Source organism: Heteronotia binoei, chromosome 15 (genome assembly GCF_032191835.1).
Source record: "Heteronotia binoei isolate CCM8104 ecotype False Entrance Well chromosome 15, APGP_CSIRO_Hbin_v1, whole genome shotgun sequence".
Taxonomy (NCBI): Eukaryota; Metazoa; Chordata; class Lepidosauria; order Squamata; family Gekkonidae; genus Heteronotia; species Heteronotia binoei.
Window position 1 is genome coordinate 33401857 of NC_083237.1, and position 21754 is coordinate 33423610.

Genomic DNA, 21754 nt, shown 5'->3' on the forward strand with positions numbered 1-21754 from the left:
ATGCAATCATATAAGGTACACTTCAAAGGGATTCTTGAGGGAGGGGTACTATGCAGGGCACATTCACACATTGATGTTACAATTTCGTTCTCAGGCCTGCTTTGGCCTTGAGCATCTCTTTGGCTCCAACCTCCCCCGATGCCCAGCCTGAGAATGCCCGATAATCTCTTTCACATATTCCCATTTCAAAGCACAACTACATAACAAAGGAAAGGAGGGGGGGTGAGGAGAGTTCAAGCTAGCAGCATTGGCATACAGTATGGCTTCTCCTGAACCAAAGATTGAGTGCAGGCCTGACCAGAGCTAAAGCAGACTTGACATTGTCCCCTCCCTTTTTTGTCTCCCTCAGCAAAAAACAACTTCTTTTAAGGTCAGGGACTTTGTGGAGATGTATTCCTCCTGAAATTCCTTTATATTGGAATGATCTTCAGTATTGTCCATAAATTGTCTGTGAGGAGTGGCTCCATAACTCTAAGTTTTCTTGGTTGGAACTATGATTCCAATTTGCCTGCTTATAATGGGAGATTTCCATCCAATTACAGCCTCTACTGACTCATGCTCAGAAGATTGGTGGGTAAAAACTTGGGCAAAGTGGGGTGGGTGATCATCCCAAGGGAGAAATTCAAAAAGAAAAATAAACCTCCATCTGCTACCCAACAGTGGCAAGACTAGCTCAAGCAACTGCCAGCAACTCTATGGCAATCTTGCTAGAGGTAGCCTCGTCATTCTAGGTAACTATAGGAATCATCAAGAACTCTGTAGTCAGAATTTCCAGTAAGTACTCAAGGCCTTTTTTTTTTTAATCCTTGAATTTGAAACTGGTTATTTAAACTATTTGAATTTAGATTCTTGCCTGGTGTCATAACTGAAACATTTTTGGTTACTCAGGTTTATGACATTTTTGTTTGTTCAACACTCCTTGACTTTCCTTGACTCCTTTTTCCCCTTTGAAGCAGTTTATAGAAGGTTGCTATCTTTCTTTCTTTCTTTCTTTCTTTCTTTCTTTCTTTCTTTCTTTCTTTCTTTCTTTCTTTCTTTCTGTCCGTCCGTGCTAAAGTCATATAAATTTGGGGCATTATGTGAAGCTACCATGAATCCAAGTTTTACCTCATCATCAGTGGCATCTATATTAAACTCCTCCCCCTCTTGGTTCAACTGCTTCTTCAAAACTCATTGTTTCCTTGGAATTCTTTTTATTCACAATCACTATAATCAAAATTATGAAAAGAACAGTTAAACAAGGTTAACTCCTTTCTCTTATGCTTAGACAAAGTATTGAAATTGTCCAATCTCTTATTGTCCTTCTCTTATGTTCATATATTAAGAATAGCAAGGAAGTGCTCAACTGTAATAATGACTATAACAAAAACCAATACAATCCCCCCCTCTGATTTATATCCAAAACTGCTCACAAAAAAGCCCAAGAACAAATAGATTGCACTCATCCACAGTTATTTTCCTTAATAAAAACATTGCATTTTTAAAGCAGACAGACTTCTGAAGGATTTGTAAATTGTCAAAGGCGACTTCTAGGAGTAATAAATAATTCAATGACTTTTCCTTTTGATCCATTCCTTGCTGTTCATTTTAGGCTTTAGTACAATGATGTAACACTTGGGGAAAAACATGCATCCCAACAATCCAGCACTAGAGGCTAAGATAGAAAAAATCTCCACAGCCACTGTGTATTTCCCTTTAGTGCTCAAGTAGATTGGAACAAAGGATAACCAAATACTGCAAAAGACCAACATGCCGAAAGTGATGAATTTGGCTTCATTAAAACTGTCTGGTAGCTTCCTGGCTAGGAAAGCTACAATGAAGGTGGCGATGGCCAGGAAACCGATGTAGGCTGGGCCAGAGAACAGCATAATCATGGACCCTTCATTACATTCAAGTATAATTTCTTCCATCACTGAATGCATGTCAGCATCTGGGAATGGAGGGGAAGTTGTCATCCACACTGCGCTAATGCCAACTTTGATAAAGAAACAGACAATAACTATGTAACTAGCTGTTCTTTTCCCCACCCATTTCCTCATTCTAGATCCTGGCTTGGTAGCCATGAACGCAAGAATGACAATGATAGTTTTGGCCAAGATACAAGAAACAGCTATTGAGAAGATGATGCCAATGGTAGTATGGCGAAGGATACATGTCACATTTCTAGGCTGGCCAATGTATAATAATGTACAAAGGAAGCACAGCAGGAGGGAGATGAGAAGCATATAGCTGAGGTTTCTGTTATTGGCTTTCACAATGGGAGTGTTGTTGTGTTTCACAAATGTTCCTAGTACAAGAACCGTGATCAAAGAAAATGTTAAAGTTCCAGTGGCTAGACCAATACCCAAAGGTTCTTCATAGGATAAAAAGGTTATAATTTTGAGGATGCATGAAGCGTGGTCCTTATCTGAATAGTACTCATCTGGGCATTTAAAGCAGTCACACATGTCTGAAAAAGAGAAACAGACATATCCATCATGAAGTGCCATGCTTGAAATCTCTTTTAAAGTACAGACTTGTTAGAAAATAATACAGTAATTAACAGTTCTCTAAAACTTCCTGCAGCTGCTCATCCCAAAATGGTATCCCATTCTGAAGTACTCTTATGAAAAGTGGCAGTATGTGCAGTGTATGATGGTGAGAATAATAACTGATGAAACTCTCAGGCAAGATATACAATGCCATGAAGGAAGCGTGATGTCAGATTCTTCCTGCTGTGAATAACTTCTACCTAAATCTACTTTTAGTTCTACTGACCCCAACACACTTTTCCAGGATGTACATTTCACACCAACCATTTCCTAAGGATATAAAACATGGCAGAAGTTTTGCTAGATGTTGTAGAGAGGAAGTGGGGAATTGGATGCAAGGTTCCAGAGTTTCATAGCAATCTTATTTTTCTTGTGCTGTGAAGTTCAACCTTGAGTTTCCCCCTCCCCAAGACTAATATCTATCTTGCAGAGACTATGACTCCCTGACTATTAGAGAGTAGTTTTATTTTTCTTGATTGAATCTGAATTGTGCATTTTACAGTCATTTGACTCCCCTCACTTCAACCACTAGGTATTTTAGCAAAGTTAGTGAATTGTCTCTGGATCTTTTTTTATTAGAGTTGGACAAGTGGGAGATATGCAAAGACTTGAGAGAGGAATCTCATTTTGCTCTCTCACCACTGTTTCCTCTTTCCTTTCCCTGAAAGCTCTCACAGCCTCTTTCCTCTGTCTTCTCCACTACCTTTATCTGCCCCCACCCCTGTCTTCAACTTTCCCTCCTTCCCTCCCCCTGGCAATCTGTACCCTCCCCAAGGCCAGGATCAAAAGCCACGAGGACTGGCAGCTCCAATACCCTCAACTTTCTCCACTTTCTTCTTTCATTCCTTCCTTCTCTCTCGGACACAGTTTTGACATAACATGTTTATTAAGATCACATACCAATAACTTTGATGGCACTACAACTCTCACCATTTTGGCCAGATACTGTCCCTTCAGGACATGGAGTGCAATCATAGCAGCAGAATGGCTTCCCTTCTTTCTTTTTCTTCCTAAAACCTGGATAGCAGTTGTCATTGCATACAGAAAGGGGCCATGCCTAATACATCAATGAAAGAGGAAAATGTACTCTTCAAATGAATGGCTTTACATTTCTTTACATCTTTAAATTTCAGGAGAGAACTTTTGGCAAGCAATCAGATCTTGCAATGTTCTCAAGCATAACAGGAAACATTGTTGAGCCTTCATTCTGTAATGAAAGGTGCAAGCAAAAAAGGCCATTATTCAGGCCACCTTTGCTGATTTGCATTACAGAGATATTTATGTGGCTCTATGATTGCAGTAAGTCACATGAAGTAATGACTTCAGGTTCAGTAACATAAAGATGGTAGCACCATTCTAATGGAGAAGATGGTAACACAAAATATATAGAGTGAATCCCTGTCTTCACAGGAAATATGGCCAATACTAATATTAGACAAAACAATTTTTATAGTGCTTAACACCCTGGAAATTATATAAAATATATGAGTTTTGAGATGGCTGGATCAGTATGGCATCCATCACATATGATGTCAATATTCTAAGAATAAGCAGTTTTGGAAAACAGTAGTAGGTTTTTCATTTACAGTTAACAAAAATATTTCATATCCTTCCTACTATGAAGGAAGAATGCTATTAAAATGCGTGGATTCCTACTTTATAAGCTTGTACAAGTAAGACCAGTGTTTTGTTTTATATGGTATTTGATTGGAATGTGGGAGAGAGTGAGACAGCCCAGCGAGAATCTTTGTCAGTAGGCTGGGAATAACTCTTAAAAGGCCTGATAATAGTGTTAGAACTTGCTATATATTTATGTATTTAAAATGCTAACAATTTTTAAAATAGTGAGAAAGTAATCCACAGATAAGAACTATCCCTTGGCACATGCCCTTACATTAAAAACTAGTATTCTTCTGAAAATGCATTTGTTCAAGTCTTACCTGGTTAAACCAGTTATGCCATGTAATGGCATCCTCATTAATGGTGAATATTTGATCTGCAGGAGGCTTGGGATCCACACTTCCAACTTTTACTCTAAGAAAGGACTGGTTTGGGAATGTGAGCCAATTGATAACATCAAATCCTGCTACTAAGTTCCTGTTTTTGTCAAAAGAAATGTTGTCCCCAGCACTGTTGTTAAATGAGATTTGTCTCAAATAATGGTGGAGCTGGATTCAAAAGGAAAACATTTGTTAGGGTGGACCAAACCTCTCCCACTGACTTAGAAATATCTGCCCCTTCATGGATATTCACTTTGTCCTCAGCACAACCAATCCAAGACTTCACTTAGATGCTTGTGTTCATTTGTAATTTATTCAATCTCAACTGAATATTTAAATGTACTGCCAGCATACAAACACACTGATATGGATAGCAAGAACCATCTACATATCACTCATCTTAGGTTGGAAGCAAGCATTCAGATAATGGAAAGATAATATTTTTAACCTAGGAATGAGGACGTTTGCCAAAAGACAGACATCCACATAGTTAATACATAAACCAGCTGTCAGGTTCAAATACTGAGGTTATTACCTCCCACAACTGCCAGTTTTTAAGCTTTATCTTCTGTCCATCTATTGTTGCTCTTCTTTTGGAGTTGGATGAATACATGGCATGTAAAGCATGGGCTACAGCATAGACAGCATTGTAGAGGTTGTAGCCATGGCCAGTCATCATTTCAAAATTATGCTCATGAAGGTTCTCTAATCTCTCCTCTCCAGTGCAGTTCTTTATATTCATATTACCCAGAATGGAATCTGGAACAGCACAGTCAAATGCATATGACCAGAAGTCCCTGAAAAAACAATCTTCCTCAACACCTGAAGGTTCTCTACTCCTGAAAAATTGTTGGAATCCACAAAGTTCATTGGAGTGAATTGCCATTGATATAGCACCATGCAAGCTTTGAATATCCCAAGAACTCATTTTATTGGAAAAGAATTTTAATTCTGTCTGGGCAGTCAGAATCCACACTTTACCTTTGGGCTTTTCTGCTATGTGTTCATTTTGTGCTATGTGTTTATGACTTAGCAACCATCTGAAAATTATCATGGAGGTATTGTCTCCATAGAAGATGAGCACATTGGTTGCTTTGTCCATGAGTGCATTATACAGCTTCAGCCACCATTTCTCAAATTTTTCCCAGTTGTTGGCAATAATGAAACTGGAACAGGATTCCATGAAAGCTAAACAGATGCCATATTGGGAAAATACCGGATACACCATTTGCAAAAACCATTCTGTATGCATATCAGTCACTGTAAAGAATCCAATCCATGTCCACTTGAAATGGAGAAGTAACTGGAGAATCCCCATGTATTGATGCATTTCAGGTGGGACCATCTGGTAGGAGAAAGGCACTTGAGTGTTATCAAGCATAATTGGAGCAGACCCATAGAAGAGCTAAAGGACAGATTTTGAAAGAGAAAATTAAAAATGAAACTATTATATGATTATTATATTATACAACCACTCATTGATGCAGTGTAATCCATATATCTAATTTTCATGGATATGGAAACTCAATAGACTGGAGCTAGGAATAGACATGACAAATACCCAGGTTTGCAGGGAAATCTGGAATATATAAAAAAGAAAATTACTGGATGGTTAAACCCTTCCCCCCAAAAGTCTTAGTCTTAAGAAATTAATGCCCTTTTAGTGACCATTGGTGGGTTGATAGGCAAACAAAAGTATTTCCAGCTTTCAGCCCTCGGCTTCCGTCAGCAAAAGGCAAGAGAAGAGGGTAGGGCCATTTCCAGAGCTGTCTTGGCCTTTGACAGGGATTCTGCAGAGCCAGGCCTAGTAGCAAATACTAGGTGACTTGGATCCACAACTTGCATGACTTACCCAACCAAGGCAGCATACAATGCATGATCGATCATGTGGTGCAGTTATTAGAATGAATCCCTATTCTGCCATGAAAGCTCACTTGGTGACCTTGGGCCAGCCACACACTCTCATCCTGATCCGCCTTACACGGTTATAGTGAGTATAAAATGGCAATGGTGAGAATGATGTGAACTGCTTTGGATCCCCATTGTGAAGAAAGGGTATAAATGAAGGATATAAATAATAAATATAGCTGAAGATGAGGGGCAGATAAAAGGTAGGTTGGTCAAAGGGCACAAAGGGGAGAAGCAAGCAGGGAAAGATGAGAATATGGAGGTTTCCAGGAGGATATAAAGAAGAAATAGTGTGGAGAGGGGACACGGGGGAAAGTGTTCTGCCCCTACAAGTCCTTGGGGTTCTCACCACACAACTGGTCCCAGCCACTGTCTCTGCACGTCAGCTGGAGTTTTCCCAGAGAGAGGTTAATTGAGGTGGGGAAGAAGGAAAACTGAAGATGGGGGAGGGGCATATGAAATTAAATTGGCTGTGGGCAGGAAGGAGAGAAAGAAGCAGGAAAACTGAAGGTAAGAAGAAATAGTGTGGGAGATGGAAATGAGATGTTCCTCACCAGTCCTTGCATGTTGCCCTCTTGTATTTTATATATTATTATTCTGCCTTTGCATTAATTGGTATTTTCTAAAGTTTTACCAAGATCATTCGCCCCTATATTCTTATATCAACTTCTACATTATTTTCTCTTTCATTTCGTTTGGAATTAATTACATGACATAATCAGTGAACTGATTGGTTACAAAATACCATAATTACTTATCCCTTTTACAGTTTGGTGCTGAGGTACTGTAAATCAAAGTCCAGTGTCTAAAATGTAATCACCAACGAATGTTACCATAGCAAACAGCTTTCTTGATTTGAAATTTTACTTTCAAATATTTCTTTTCAAATTCCAGTGGCTTGCTTTCTTTCTTTCTTTCTTTCTTTCTTTCTTTCTTTCTTTCTTTCTTTCTTTCTTTCTTTCTTTCTTTCTTTCTTTCTTTCTTTCTTTCTTTCGGCAGTGAAGTATTAACAGTTTCCATATAGCAAGGGAAGAAGACTTGTTTTTATTCCCCCAAGAATCATATTACTCAGGGCTGCTGCTGCTTCATTTTCTTCTTCTTCTCTTTTTGGTAGAAAAAGCCCAGCAGGAACTCATTTGTATATTAGATGACATATCCCTGATGCCATTCTAGCCAAAACTGCATTCCTGTGTGTTCCTGCTCAAAAAAGCCCTGGTATTATCTCTTCCAAGCCAAGCCTTGTGTTGCTCTTCATGGTTAGAGCAAGTGACACTATTCTTTCATTTGTAAGCAACTGATGATTGCTTCCCAAGGATGGAATAACGAGTCAGACACCAAGTGATGGAATAAAATTGGGCCACTTTATTAATTAACCTCATAAACAGCAAGGGTACTCCACCAGCGGCTCAAAAAAGCCCTGGTATTATCTCTTCCAAGCCAAGCCTTGTGTTGCTCTTCATGGTTAGAGCAAGTGACACTATTCTTTCATTTGTAAGCAACTGATGATTGCTTCCCAAGGACGGAATAACGAGTCAGACACCAAGTGATGGAATAAAATTGGGCCACTTTATTAATTAACCTCATAAACAGCAAGGGTACTCCACCAGCGGCCTGGCCAAGGCTAGGGGGTCACCGCGACCGCTCCCCTGCCATAATGGGCGAGAGACCCAGCCCCACCGGCCAGAGCTGAGTGACTCAGCTCCCTCCTGGGAGGCCCGCACCAGAGGGCCCAAACCCAGATGCACGTCTCGCCAGAAAGCACCCTCTAGCCAAGTCTCCCGGCAGTCTGCATTCTCCACCCGGGTCTTCAAACCGCAAGGTTGATCATGCCAAACCCCAAATTCCCCAAAAGGGGGATGCTTCACAGTCCTCCCCTGGCCACATAGTGCACTAAATCCCAAAAAACCTGCCACTACTAAGGCCAAGTCTCTACTTAGGGTTTAGTGCCCACCGGGAGGCCCAAAGCCACCCACATCCCTTGCTGCAAATCTCTCAGGAAAAGCATATTACCCTTTTCTGAGAGATGGACCCCATCCCCTCTGTAAAGGTCAGGACATTTTGCCAAAATGTCCGGATGGGGCAAATAGTGGCCCAACCCCCTTTCAAGCATCTTTTTAAGTTTCTTGTTGGCCTTGTATCTAGCCCTTTCTATAGCAGCAGGGTCCAAAGCACAACGCCACACCAGGCAGGGCAGCATGGCTGACCACACTATGATGGTCCCCGGCCATCGCTCCCGAATGTGCATAAAATCATCATGGGCCTGCCAAACTAAGGCCTTGCCCTTCATTAACCCCAGATCATTACCTCCCAGGTGAACTATTAAGACCTGAGGAGGAGGTCCCGCTCTATCAGAAAACAGCAAAGGCAGCAAGCCCGGCCACTGAAGGCCCCGGCGCCCCTGCCATTCTATAACAACATGCTGGCTGAGTCCCAGCTGAAAGCCAGCCGCAGTTCTCCGTGCTTGAAGAGTGGCCCAAAAAATGTGGCTATGGCCGCAGATGAGAACTTGGCTCCGGCTCTTCTGGCCAGGAACAACAGCATCTAAAGAGAAAAAACAGTTAAACACAAACAGAACCAAAACATTTCAACAACAAAATTCATTCACGACTTAAAAGGATGAACATGGGCCTTATAGGCTAATGAGCGCCATCGACCCAGCCTCTGAATAGAGCTGGAAGGATACCCCATGGCCGCTGCTGTAGAAGGCGCTCCAATCCTAAAGGAGTGGTCTCAAACCGCACCCCGGACAACCCCAACTCACCCAAAGCCTGAGACATCATAGCCCCAAACTGGTGTTTTGTCAATGGGTTACCATCTAAATGAATAAACAAAAACCCAACCTGGCTTCCCTGGACTGCCAAATAAGCAGCCAAAGCTGCTACAGGACAGAGCTCGAGCTCTGAGCAACTACCAAGCCCAAGTACAGTACCCCTCTGCAACTGATCCGTCTTAGAACGACGGACCGTAATAACCGCCTTTCCCCCACCAAGCTGTAAATCCCTCAACCACAAAGCCCTACCAAAAACATCGTTTCTGGATTGAGCAACCAGCTCGCTCACCCTAAGAGCCCCAAAGAAGGCTACCAAGGATGTGGCGTGAAACAAACATGCCTCAAATGACGAAGCACACACCCCGCCCCATACCCTCTTCAAACCACGCAGAATCAACGGGAACACAGGATTCCGTGTATCAAGCCGAGGACCGGCCTCTCTAGACCACCCCTCCAGCATCCTCCGTATACGAAAGTCTGCTGTATCCTCCCTGTAACCTTGTGCTTTACTGGCAAAAGCCAGTGCAGACAGGCGCCCCCTAATGGATCACACAGCCAACCCCTTACCTCACAGCGACACACAGTAATGGAGCAATTCCTCCACTGGGAGGGGCCAAATCCTGCGATACCCTACCTCAGCCCTAAAGTCTTCAAACTGCCGCACAGCCCGTTCGTAAGACTTCTGAGTGCTAGGCGCAATGGCTAGACCTATCAATCTGCCATATTATCATACCAAAAATGCACAGTGTGATCGGCCATATCCTTCCCCCACAGCCAAACCACAACTAAAATAGGAAAAAACTCGAAAAACGTAAGATCTCGATTCACACCTACCTGAACCCAGGAGTCGGGCCTACTATCTGCGCACCAATGTCCGCAAAAATAGACTCCAAAACCTAAGGATCCAGCAGCATCAGACTTGACCTGGAGCTCAGCTTCGAGCCTCAAGTCGTCCCTCCAAAAAGAGACTCCATTAAAAGACTCTAAAAACTCCTGCCAAACCCTCAAATCATCCTGCATGCTGAACGTAACCCTGGTCCTATGCTGAGGCAAGCATAACCTTGCCATAGCACCACAAAGCCTCCTAAGAAAAGCCCTTCCAGGAGCAACCACTTTGCATGCAAAGTTGAGGTGCCCCACTAGCTGCTGCAATTCCAACAAAGAAGAAAGGCAGAAATCCTAGCCCACAACTCCACTATTTTCTGAAGGGGCACCCTGGACAACTGCGCAACAGTGTCAATCTCAATCCCTAAAAAGGTCAACTTCTGGGTCGGACCTTCCGTTTTTTCAGGTGCTAAATGGACCCCAAGCTCAACTGCCAGCTCGGCAAAGCCAGACAGCAGCTGTTCACAACGCCCAGATCCATCAGGACCCACAAAAAGATAGTCATCCAGATAATGAACGACTTCCTGCAAACCCACTTTCTCCCGCACAGCCCATTCTAAAAATGTGCTGAAATGCTCGAAAGCCGAACATGACACAGATCAGCCCATTGGCAATGCTCTGTCGATGTAAAATTGCCCTTCAAAAGAAAACCCTAAAAGCTCAAAATCATCAGGGTGGACAGGTAAAAGGCAAAACGTGGACTTAATGTCACATTTCACCAATTCTGCCCCCACCCCACAACGCTTCAATACTGTCAAGTCTGCAGATTCAACAACGAGTCGATGTAGATACAAAGAACTAGTTTATTGATGCTGGTTACTTGTGGCCTTGGCCAGAGCTTGAAAAGACTGAAGACCGTATAATAGATACATTGCATATAAGGAACACTTCAAAGGGATTCCTACGGGCCGGGGAATCTAGCAAAGGGAACATTCACACATAGATGTTACTAATACATTCTCATGTTGATTAGAGGCCCATGGCCTTGGTACTCCCAGGCTTCCTGTCTCCCCTGAGCCTGAGCTGAGAAGGGTCAGATAAGACTTTTCACACATCACCATTTCAAAGCAGGGACACTCTCTACGGAAGGGAGGGGGGAACAGGGGAGAGTTAGCTAGCAGCATTTGGTTACACTTTGGTTCTACCCAGCATGCTCTTTCAGTGAGCCAGAGTTAAAGCCAGACTTGACATACTGCCCCCCCTAAGCCGCCTCTACCGCCCTGGTAGAACATTTCTGATGGAACTTCTTGATCAAATCGGGGGGCAATATATTTTTTTCTGCCACCCATTCATTTTCGCTGGAGGGGAAGTGTTTCCATTTTATCAGATAATACAAGAACCCCCTTTTTACTCTAGAGTCCAGGATTTCTTGGACTTCGTGGTGGTTCTGGTTCCCAATCAAGACGGGCTGGGGGGCTGGTGCTCGAGGGTGCCAGACGAAAGCCCCGGGGTCTCGACGTAGTAAGCTGCAATGAAATACACAATGCACTTTACTAAACATTTTGGCAGCTCTAGCTCCACCATTACTTAATTTATCACCCTTGAGATTCTGAACGACCCCGAGAACTTGTATGCTAGTTTCTTCGAGGATTGGCTAAGCGGCAGGTTCTTAGTGGATACAAATACTGAGTCCCCTACTTTGAAGTCCCAGGCTGTGACATGTGACTTGTCATTGTTTTTTTAAGTTTCTTTAGCCGCTTCTAAGTTTTCTTGGATTGCTTTCCAACTCTTGCTTGGCCCTCGCCACCATTGTTCGAATGGGGTTGATTCCGGGGAGGGGTCCCCCCTGGGCAGGAGTGGCATGGGTTTTTCCTCGTATCTGTGGACGGTGGAAAAAGGGGATGACTTGGTGGAACTGTGCAGGCTGTTATTGTACCCATATTCAGCAAAGGGGAGTAGATCCACCCAGTTGGACTGCCGGTGGTTAATAATGGAATATTGCTCTAGAAGTCAATTTGCACTTTCCGTCTGTCCATCCGTCTGGGGGTGGTAGGCAGAACTCAACCCTTGCTCCATCCCTGCAAAACTTATGTTAGAAGTTGGCAACGAACTGCGGGCCGTGGTCGCTAATGACCTTGTAGGGAAATGAGTGAAGCCGGACCACGTGGTTGAAAAAGAGTAGGGCCAGCTTCTTCGCGGTGGGCAGTTGGGCGAGGGGGATGAAGTGGGCTTGTTTGGAAAACATGTCCACTACCACCAATATCACTGTTTTCCCATGAGAGGGCGGTAGCTCCACAATAAAATCCATTGACACCACTGACCAGGGGCGCTTGGCCGTCTCTAGGGGTTTCAATAGCCCCGGAGCTTTACCACCCCTTCTTTTGGCCATAATGCAGATGGGACAGGAGGCTACGAATTCTGATACGTCCTTTTTTAAGGATGGCCACCAAAATTGTCTGCTGATTAAGTGGAGCATCTTCACATAGCCCAAGTGCCCTGCCAGTTTGTTAGAGTGGCAAAACTGCAGCACCTCCACTCTCAAACTCTTTGGGATGTAGAGCTTTTCCCCTTTATACCACAATCCGTCCTCCCTTTTCTGAATATCTCTGGGGCGGTCATCGCCCTCCTTCTCAGTTTCCATGGCCAGTTTCCCAGTGCCTAATTCGCCAAGGTCCCTCTTTTTCTGCGACTGTGTAGTTATCACGGCCGCTACCTGTGAGGGGGGAACTAAGGAGTCTACTACTTCCTCCCGCTGGCTCTCGTGTTGCAGGAGGCGGGATAGAGCGTCCACTAAGAAGTTTTTCGCCCCCGGAATGTGCCTCAAGGTAAAGTCGAACTTGGAGAAAAATCCCACTCACCTGATTTGCTTTTCGTTCAGCTTCCTCTTGCCCATAAAAGCTTAGAGGTTTTTGTGGTCGGTCCAGATTTCAAACAGCATCTTCGCTCCCTCCAGCCAGGACCGCCATGTTTTCAAAGCGAAAGTTACAGCGAAAGCTTCCTTGTCCCACACTGACCCGTTCCTTTTCTCGCCTGAGAATTTTCTAGAGATATAGGCGCAAGGTTTTAGTCGCCCTTCCCCGTCCCTTTACATGAGTATGGCTCCGACGGCCACATCAGAAGCGTCGCATTGCACAATGAAGGGGCGTTGCTCATCGGGGTGGCTAAGGACCGGCTCACTTGTGAAAAGGTGTTTTAGTTTGTCGAAGGCCATTTGGCACTTCGGGCTCCAATTCAGGCGGGCTCCCGGGCATTTCACCTCTGGCCCTTTCCCCTTGGTTTTTAGCAACTCGGTTAGGGGGAGAGTGATCTGGGCAAATCCCTCTATGAAGGTCCTATAGAAATTTGCAAACCCAAGGAAGGATTGGAGCTGTCTACGTGTCCTCGGGGGAGCCCACTCTAGTACCGCCTGCACTTTAGCCGGGTCCATCGCCAGCCCCTCCCCCCACACCTTGAACCCCAAGTAATGCAATTCTGTCTTATGGAATTCACATTTAGACAATTTGGCATACAGTTGGTGGCTCATCAGCGTGCTTAGCACCTCTCTCACTAATTTCACATGCGATTGCTCATCTTGCGAGTAAATAATGATGTCATCCAGGTATACCACCACCCCCTTAAACAGGAATTTTCTGAGTACATCATTTATAAAGTTCATGAACACCCCCGGGGCCCCCTGTAGTCCGAAGGGCATGACCAGGTATTCAAATTGTCCCATAGGCGTGTTAAATGCGGTCTTCCACTCGTCCCCTTCCTTGATGCAGACTCGGAAGTACTCGTCTCTCAAGTCCAGTTTGGTAAAAATCTTGCCCTCGGACACCATGCTCAACAAATCCCGAATTAAGGGAATGGGGTAGGCGTTGCTTGTTGAAATCGCATTAATCCCACAAAAGTCAGTGCAAAGCCTAAGCGAGCCATCCTTCTTTTTCCTAAACAATACCGGGCCTGCGTGGGGGGCGGTCGCCGGTCGGATGAATCCTCTCTCCAAATTCAGGTCTAGGAATTTGCGGAGCTCCTTCTTCTCTGCCCAGAACATGAGGTATAATTTGGCTCTGAGTAGAATTTCCCCTGGGATTAGCTCTATGGCGCAGTCGGTGTTCCGGTGGGGGGGGGGTAACTGGTTCACCCCCTGCTCGCTAAACACCCCCATCAGATCCCGATAGGCTCTTGGGACAGTGTGGGTCTCCTCCACCAACATGCAGGCCCTCTCTTTGGCCATGGGAGCCCTCAGACCCCAAGCCGGGTCCCAAAGGTGCTTCTGGCATAGGGGGTCTATGAACCAGATTGTCTGCGCTCCCTTATACGGGGTTCATGCTTTTCTAGCCAACCCACCCCGAGCACTACGGGGTAGGAGCAAGAGGGGGCGATGACGAAGGACTCCAAGTCCCAGTGCTCCTCAATCCCCAAAGGTAGGACCTGAGTTTCTAATTTGCACGGCTCCCCCGCATCACCGACCCATTCATCTGCTCGAACTGCATCGGGCAGGGCAGCAGAGAGCTTTCGAGTCCCAAAGCTTCTACTAAGTTGGGGGTGATCAGCTCCCGGTTGCACCCTGAGTCTATTAGGGCCCGAACTTGCATGAATCTTTTCAATTTAGTGTTCAGTAGTTTCTACTACAAAGTACAACCATCCCGTAACGCTCACCCTCAGTGGTGCCAGCTCCACCTCGACCTGCTGGTTGGCACCCTTCAGAGCAGGTCGTTCTGGTTTCCCTCTGGCTCGGTTGCCCAAGCCAGGTCACTCAGCTCTGCCGACAACAGCACGTCTTCCTCCGGTTCCTCCATCACAGTGAGGCTGCTCTTCACCGCTTCCTTAGGGCGGCCAGGGGGCTTCTTAGGCATTGGGGTGCTCACCTTCGGTCCCCCGGTGGGGGCTTTGGGAGGGGCTGGGCAGTGGGAAGCGAGGTGGTTCGGGTTCCCGCATCGGAAACACTTGCGAGGTCCCACCAGCACTCCCCCTTCCATAATCTTCTTAGGCTCAGCCTTGGTGGCAGGCGGGATTTTCTGCCCCTTCCTGAACTGGTGCTGGCATTGCATCGCCACCCGTTTCATGTTGGTTTCAACCTCCCCCACCAGTTGTATCCACCCCACCAGGGTGTGGGTCTGGCTTGGGTAAGGGCCTGATCCAGGATGCCAGTGTTCAGCCCTCGGGTGAAGTGTTTGATCTTCATCAGCTCACTCCATCCCTGTACCTTGGCTGCATTGGTCCGCAACTCCGCCGCGTACTCCCGAATGGATCGGAAGCCCTGTTGCATGTCCCTCAGGGCGGCCAGAGCCCGTGTCTCCTGGAGGGGGTCCTCGTATTGGGCCAGTAGAGCCTGGAGGAAAGTCTGCACATAGTCCAGCTCCGGGCTCATGGCCTCATACAGGCTCACGTACCACCTCTTCTCAGCCCCTTTCAACTTCGACCCCAGGTAGTCGACTCTGCTGAACTCGTCCGGGAAGGTGTTCCCCCAGTAGTACATGTAGCTGTTAGCCTGAATGGTGAAGTATTCCACCTCCTCCGGGTCCCTGTCGAAGGTGGCATCCAACTCCCTGCCCCTACCCCCATCTTTCGGTGCAGGGGCCGATGCTCGCAGCGGTGCCACCGGCGGCCGTGCCTGTGGAGGTTGGGGGGGCCTCTGTGGCCCGGTTAGGCCCATGGAATGGGAGATTTGGGTGGTCATAGCCTGCATCTCGTCTTTCAGGCCCTTGATCACCCCATCCACTTCCTTTCGGATCATGGCCCGGAACATGTGGGAGTCTTCCTCAGGCATGTCTTTCGGCAGTGGCTCCTCTCCCTCTTTTTCTTCACCCTCGGATTTTCCCTTGGGTCTCGAGGGCAGTCTCTGCTTCGCCTGACTCCAGGGAACCCGGGTTGGCGGGTTCCGCCTCAGCCAACCGCACCCTTCTCTTATGGTGGGTCAGGATCGCATCCCTCCGAGCAGGAGCCTTGTCCATGGTAGTGGTTGAAGTCCGTGGCCGATACTGCTGGGGGGTGATCACGAGCTGACAGGTCGGAGGGGAAACCGCAGCTCGCCTGGCATTTAGTACCTGCCAAGGTGCCACCGGCTCTTCCTCCAGGTAGGAAAGTTCTCCATCTCCTGGAATCTCTTCAGCCATCAGGTTACAAAGTTGCCAGGATGGATGAGTTCCAAAGAAAGTCTTTTCAAAATGTCAAGTCTGCAGATTCAATAACGAGTCAATGTAGATACAAAGAACTAGTTTATTGATGCTGGTTACTTGCAGCCTTGGCCAGAGCTTGAAAAGACTGAAGACCATATAATTGATACATTGCATATAAGGAACACTTCAAAGGGATTCTTACGGGCCAGGGAATCTAGCAAAGGGAACATTCACACATAGATGTTACTAATACATTCTCATGTTGATTAGAGGCCCACGGCCTTGGTACTCCCAGGCTTCCTGTCTCCCCCGAGCCTGAGCTGAGAAGGTTCAGATAAGACTTTTCATACATCACCATTTCAAAGCAGGGACACCCTCTACAGAAGGGAGGGGGGAACAGGGGAGAGTTAGCTAGCAGCATTTGGTTACACTTTAGTTCTACCCAGCATGCTCTTTGAGTGAGCCAGAGTTAAAGCCAGACTTGACAACTACAGCAATAGCCTGATCGAAACTGGTATATCTAACCGAGCATAAATGCTCCAGGATCCCATCATTCACAGACTTCCCCTTAGGAAAAGACAAATGGTGAATCAAACTAAATTCACCAGGTGTCTTTTTAGGCACCACCTCCAAAGGCGAGACTCTAAGAGTACTCACGGGCAGGTGTGAAAAAGGACCCAATATCCTACCTTCAACCAGCTCTTTAGCAATTTTATCCCTAACAACCTGTTCCAAACCCTGAACAGATTTACGGTTTCCTGACATGAACAGAACTCGAGGTCCCTGAAAAGGGATCCTAAAACCAAACTTAAAACCTTCTAACACGTACAAAATATCCACCCTTCTAGGATATCTTGCAAGCCACCACTCAAGAGGTCCCACCCTTATCGGGCTGGGCTCCTCTTTTAGCTGGAAAAGCTCCACCACTCCCCCCGGGCTTCTTGAGATTCTTACGCCCCCTGGCTCTGGGGCAGCTGTCGAATGAGTGTGAGCCACTACACAAGGGGCATTCGTACTTAAACTGGCGCGCCTTTCTATTGCACACCCCAAGGGATCCAAACTCTCAGCAGAGCATGCGGGGTTGAATCACCTGCCCTGCAGCGCTGCGGGGAGAGCCTAATGAAACCGAAACCGAGGAGGAGGACCTAGATACCAAATGACCACTATCGGAGAGATCACCCAGATTGGGCCCATAAGGGGAAGGTGCGCCCATAAAGGGACCTGCCATACCCAGGTGGCCAACACCCGCACAAGCCCCGCAAGGCCCTCCTTGACCACTAATCCCCGGCAAAAAAAATGGGGACCCAGACCCCGAAGCGAGCACACCAGAACTGGATGAGGGAAAACCCTGGCCAACCATCAAAGCAGGACCCCATGGCCATGCCTGCCCACCTCCAACCTGCAAATTGCTTCCCAACTTACCCGACCATCCAGAGGGCACAACCACTGTTCCCCATCCAAATGTTCCAGCGGCCAATGCCACCCCCACATCAGCCCCACTGGAACCAGCATCCCTGTCAACAGCAGCACCACCAGACCTGCCCTCAAGAATAGAAAGTCTGGTTAAAATGTTAGTCTTCTAGACGCCCCATCACAGTCCAACCCACCAGGACAAGGCAGACTGGACGCTTGCTCAAGCGCCTTCAACCTGCTCAAAATATTCGCCTCAACCACCCCATCCCCCTCCTCATCAGATGAGGATGCAGGAGGTGGGGGTCTTTTAGGCAGTGCCCTAGGTGCCTTAGGAGCCGGCTTCTTTCCCTTGGACTTCCCTGTCCCTTTCCCCCCTGTCATGGTGAAAATGTAATGCCCTTAAATAACCATTTCAATAACCCCAGGGGAGTTAGAAAATGGCCGTCGCCACACCCTCACAGAATGAGCCACAAAATGGCCAACCACCTTGCTAAAGAACAAGGATGGCCCACAAAATGGCCCCTCACCCGACTACAGCAGAGCCACCCAGTAAAAAACCCCTAAGGGCCTATCAACAGCGTTTTTATATATATCTAATATATATATATATATAAGCAAGCTGTTTACTTCAGAAGGATGGAAGGCTGCTACCACCCAGGGCACCCAACCCGCACCGAAGCCAAACTCAGGTCGCAAGGAGAGCCCAGGACCACAGCACAGCAGCTTTACCACTCTGCCACAAATATGATCCCAGTAGGGTCTAAATAGGAATCCTGCTGCCCGTGGGGTCCCTGCAAACGCTCAAAACACCCTACAGCCACTCATCTAATGTCCACCTCCCTGGGAATGGTCAAAGCCGCCCGCCCAAGCAGCCCCTCAACCCCCAAGCCTCCGCCCGCTCTGAGCTCCTGAAGCCCAAGCCTGATGAGCCCCAGCCAACTCTCAAAACACTCAGGCACGATCCAACGATCCAACAAGCGAGGTCCCCCAACGAGTCCAAAGCCGCCGCCGACACAAGCATCGCACCGCCGACCTCCCCGACCACATCAGAGCCTTCAACAAGAAGCCCCTGGGAGCCAGCCAGCTGATCATCACTCACCCGACGTAGACTGAGGAGAACTCAGGTCTGGCTGTTAATCAGCCAGACCACGCCTCCCAGCCTGCGTGCCCAAACAGGCGCCCCCTGACTCTCCCCGTCTGGGGAGGAAGACTCGTGCTTTTTGCAGCCTAGCAGCTATGCTGCAGGCTGCAAGCACATGATTATGCATTGGGTTTTCTGTCTTATTGTTGTGAATAGATGCATCACTGTGACTTAACCTAAAAGCACACATAAGTGAACAAGGTACTATAACAAGGCTCTTTAATAGCTCTAAATGCTTCAGTGATGGAGATAATTTTCAGAAGATGGTTTCCTGAAGGAATCTTTTGTTAGCTTATGGAATTATAAGAGCCCAGAGAAAGTATAACCCATCCAAATAAAGGAGAGGAGCAAGCCTGAAAACAAAGAGTAGCCAAGACGGGGAGAGGACTGATGGTGAAGTCACTTGGAGTTCAGGGTCTTTCACCTTCATCTGTCTCTCTCCAAATGAGAACTTCATGTTGAGTAGTAAATCTGCTGCTCTATCTGTCTGTTTGTAAATAAAGCAACTACTGCAAAAAAAAAAAAAAAAAGTTTCCAGTCCTCTGTCTCCTCCAAAGGAAACCAAAATGAAAGAATCATGCACATTGTTTCTACACACACATAAACAGAGATTTTTATTTACAAGCAAACAGTAAACCATACAAGATTACATGAAATATACCCCTGTCTGTTTCCCAGGCCTCAGCTCCTGAAACTTTCTGAGGGTTCCCCCTCCTCCTCCCCACCTTGTCCATTGAATAGTAGGTGCAGCTGCATAACAATCCCTGGATGAGCTCCACCACCTATTTTTCTACAAAACAACTCCTGCTGTTTCCGTTACTACAAAGTCACATCTAGAAGGAAAGGGACAGTGTAAATGCTATCACATCACATATATATTATACCTGTGGAATCTTGTAGATGCCCAAAGCATCTGGTATAAGGTAGGAGATTTTTGAGTCAAGTCCCTTAATGATAGCAATGACTTTGTCTTGGATGTCACACTTGTAGTTGGGGACAAATCTGTTCCTTGTGGAAAAAAGTTGCATTGCAGCACGCAAAGTCCACCTTGCATCCAAATAACTGTCATAGATATTGAATCCCAGTGTGATGTTAGGTAGGAGCTGCAGATTTTCATTTATTTCCTTTATAGCAAAAACCAAGGCCAGGATGTGCTGGTAGTTCTGAGTCATTACACTAACACACACACACACACAAAAAAAGATTTCCATTATTCATTACAAACATACTTTTAGTTATATTTATTTAGGACATATAAACTATACTTACTCTTTCCTTTATATAACATCTAGATTTGAGTCCAGTAGCAGCTTAGAGACCAAAAAAATTACAAGGTATAAGCTTTCAAGAGTCAAACCTCTTTTTACCACTTATTATTTTAAATTACATGCATCCTTTTCCTTACAATAATTTCAAGCCTTTTTTGTAGCAGGAACTCCTTTGCATATTAAGCCACACACCCCTGATGTAGCCAATCCTCCAAGAGCTTATTGGGCTCTTCTTATAGGGCCTACTGTAAGCTCTTGGAGGATTGGCAACATTAGGGATGTGTGGCCTAATATGCAAAATAGGTCCTGCTACAAGAGAAGGCCCTGAATAATTAATATTTCAAGAAGAAGCTAGTCTTGTCCAACATGATGCGTATCTGTAGGTGCTGGCCTCTGAGGAATGGCTAGATTTCAGAAACTAAGCAGGGTTAGTCTGCAGATGGAAGACCACCAAGGAAGACTCTGCAAAGGAAGGCAATAGAAAACCAACTCTGCTTTTTACTTACCTTGAAAGCTTCTTGTTGGAGTTACTGTAAGTCATTTGTGACTTGATGGCACATGTATCCATACATAGAGCAGTCTTCTGAATATGATACCACCAGTACAACCCTATGCAAAGTTACCCTATTCTGAGCCTACTGACTTTGATGGACTTAAGAAGGGTCTAACTCTGCATGAAATTGTACTGCAGGCCAATCTGCACTGGGTTTCAAACATGCACATTCTATTCAAATATTATACGTCTGACTGAACCTCTAGTATAAAAGGGCTTCTTTCTTGAAGTTTTTTTGGGGGGCAGAGGTGGAAAAAAGAAAGGAAGGAATCTGTTAAACTACTCTTCTGAGACTGCATATTCTAGCAGTTTACTACTTGAAGCAAATCCATGAAACCCCCGTGAAAAGTTCTACCTCTTACATTTCTGTAATGCATTTCAAGTACAATTCAATTACTAAATTGCATCCCCACCCCTTTGAGAATCATCCTAGCAGAAAAGAACAGAATTTCAAGGCTAGAATATATCTTACATCCTAGTGATGCAACCTCCATTGCATGAGATGCTGCATTCTATGCCTACCCATATACAGTAACTGATCTCCTAGTGAAGATAATCTAGTGGAGGAATAGGGGAAAACAATCCTTACATCCATTGTCCAGACAGTATTCCAGCTGGTTGTTTTTTGAAGGATTCTGGATCTTTGTAAACAAATGTCTGAAAAAGAATGCCACCAATGATGAGATCTCCTGGTTGGTAATATTTGTGAAGAATTGGATCAGGGTCCCACACCTCACATTCGACAGCTTGAGTCTCACTCACCCTGTGAGGCAGGAGCAGCACAAGCATCACCGCTAACATCACCATCCTGAGTGCAAATTCTTCCTATGACTCCAGTATTTGCATCTGCAGCAACCTCACTAAACTCTATGGGATTGCTATAACTTGATTTGAATAACTGGTCTATCTGCTGAAAGGCTGGAGGCAGGACTATAACACATAAAGCATCAGAAATCAAATTGATGTATCCTTGCCTCTGCTTTGTCCCTTCTCTCCTCTTGCACTGGAAAAGGTCATATTTATACCCTCCTTCATATTTCCATGTCACTTTTGTTATCAGGTGCTAGGGCTCCACATGGGATCTAGTGACTGCCAGAATAAATTATAGCTCTTTAAGTAATTTTAAGAGACTTGGGCCAAAGTTGCATACTGTCTGTATTATTGCTGATATTATATTGGGCTATTGTCTTCCTCTTAGTTGGGTAGCTGTGGCAAACAGCAAAGCCAGCAAGTAGACCTTTCTG

General features: G+C 45.7%; 1 protein-coding gene across 1 annotated transcript; it reads right to left on the bottom strand.

Moving 5' to 3' along the window:
• Positions 1-1547: 1547 nt before the first annotated feature.
• LOC132583366 (vomeronasal type-2 receptor 26-like) lies at positions 1548-19861 on the bottom strand. Its single transcript, XM_060255022.1, has 9 exons — positions 19574-19861; positions 15825-16018; positions 15122-15457; positions 11446-11560; positions 5513-5936; positions 5067-5290; positions 4472-4699; positions 3462-3588; positions 1548-2449 (listed from the first exon to the last, which is right to left on the bottom strand). The coding sequence occupies exons 1-9, from the start codon at positions 19859-19861 to the stop codon at positions 1548-1550; spliced, it is 2838 nt and encodes a 945-aa protein (XP_060111005.1).
• Between the last annotated feature and the right edge of the window lie 1893 nt (positions 19862-21754).

Excerpts from the sequence above, each read along its gene's own strand:
- LOC132583366 (XM_060255022.1), bottom strand. The coding sequence starts at position 19,861 with ATGACTCAGAACTACCAGCACATCCTGGCCTTGGTTTTTGCTATAAAG. Across the intron at positions 5,291-5,512 it reads CATAGCAGAAAAGCCCAAAG|ATTCCATTCTGGGTAATATG; the intron begins GTAAAGTGTGGA and ends GTGCTGTTCCAG. Across the intron at positions 2,450-3,461 it reads GACAGTATCTGGCCAAAATG|ACATGTGTGACTGCTTTAAA; the intron begins GTGAGAGTTGTA and ends TCTCTTTTTCAG.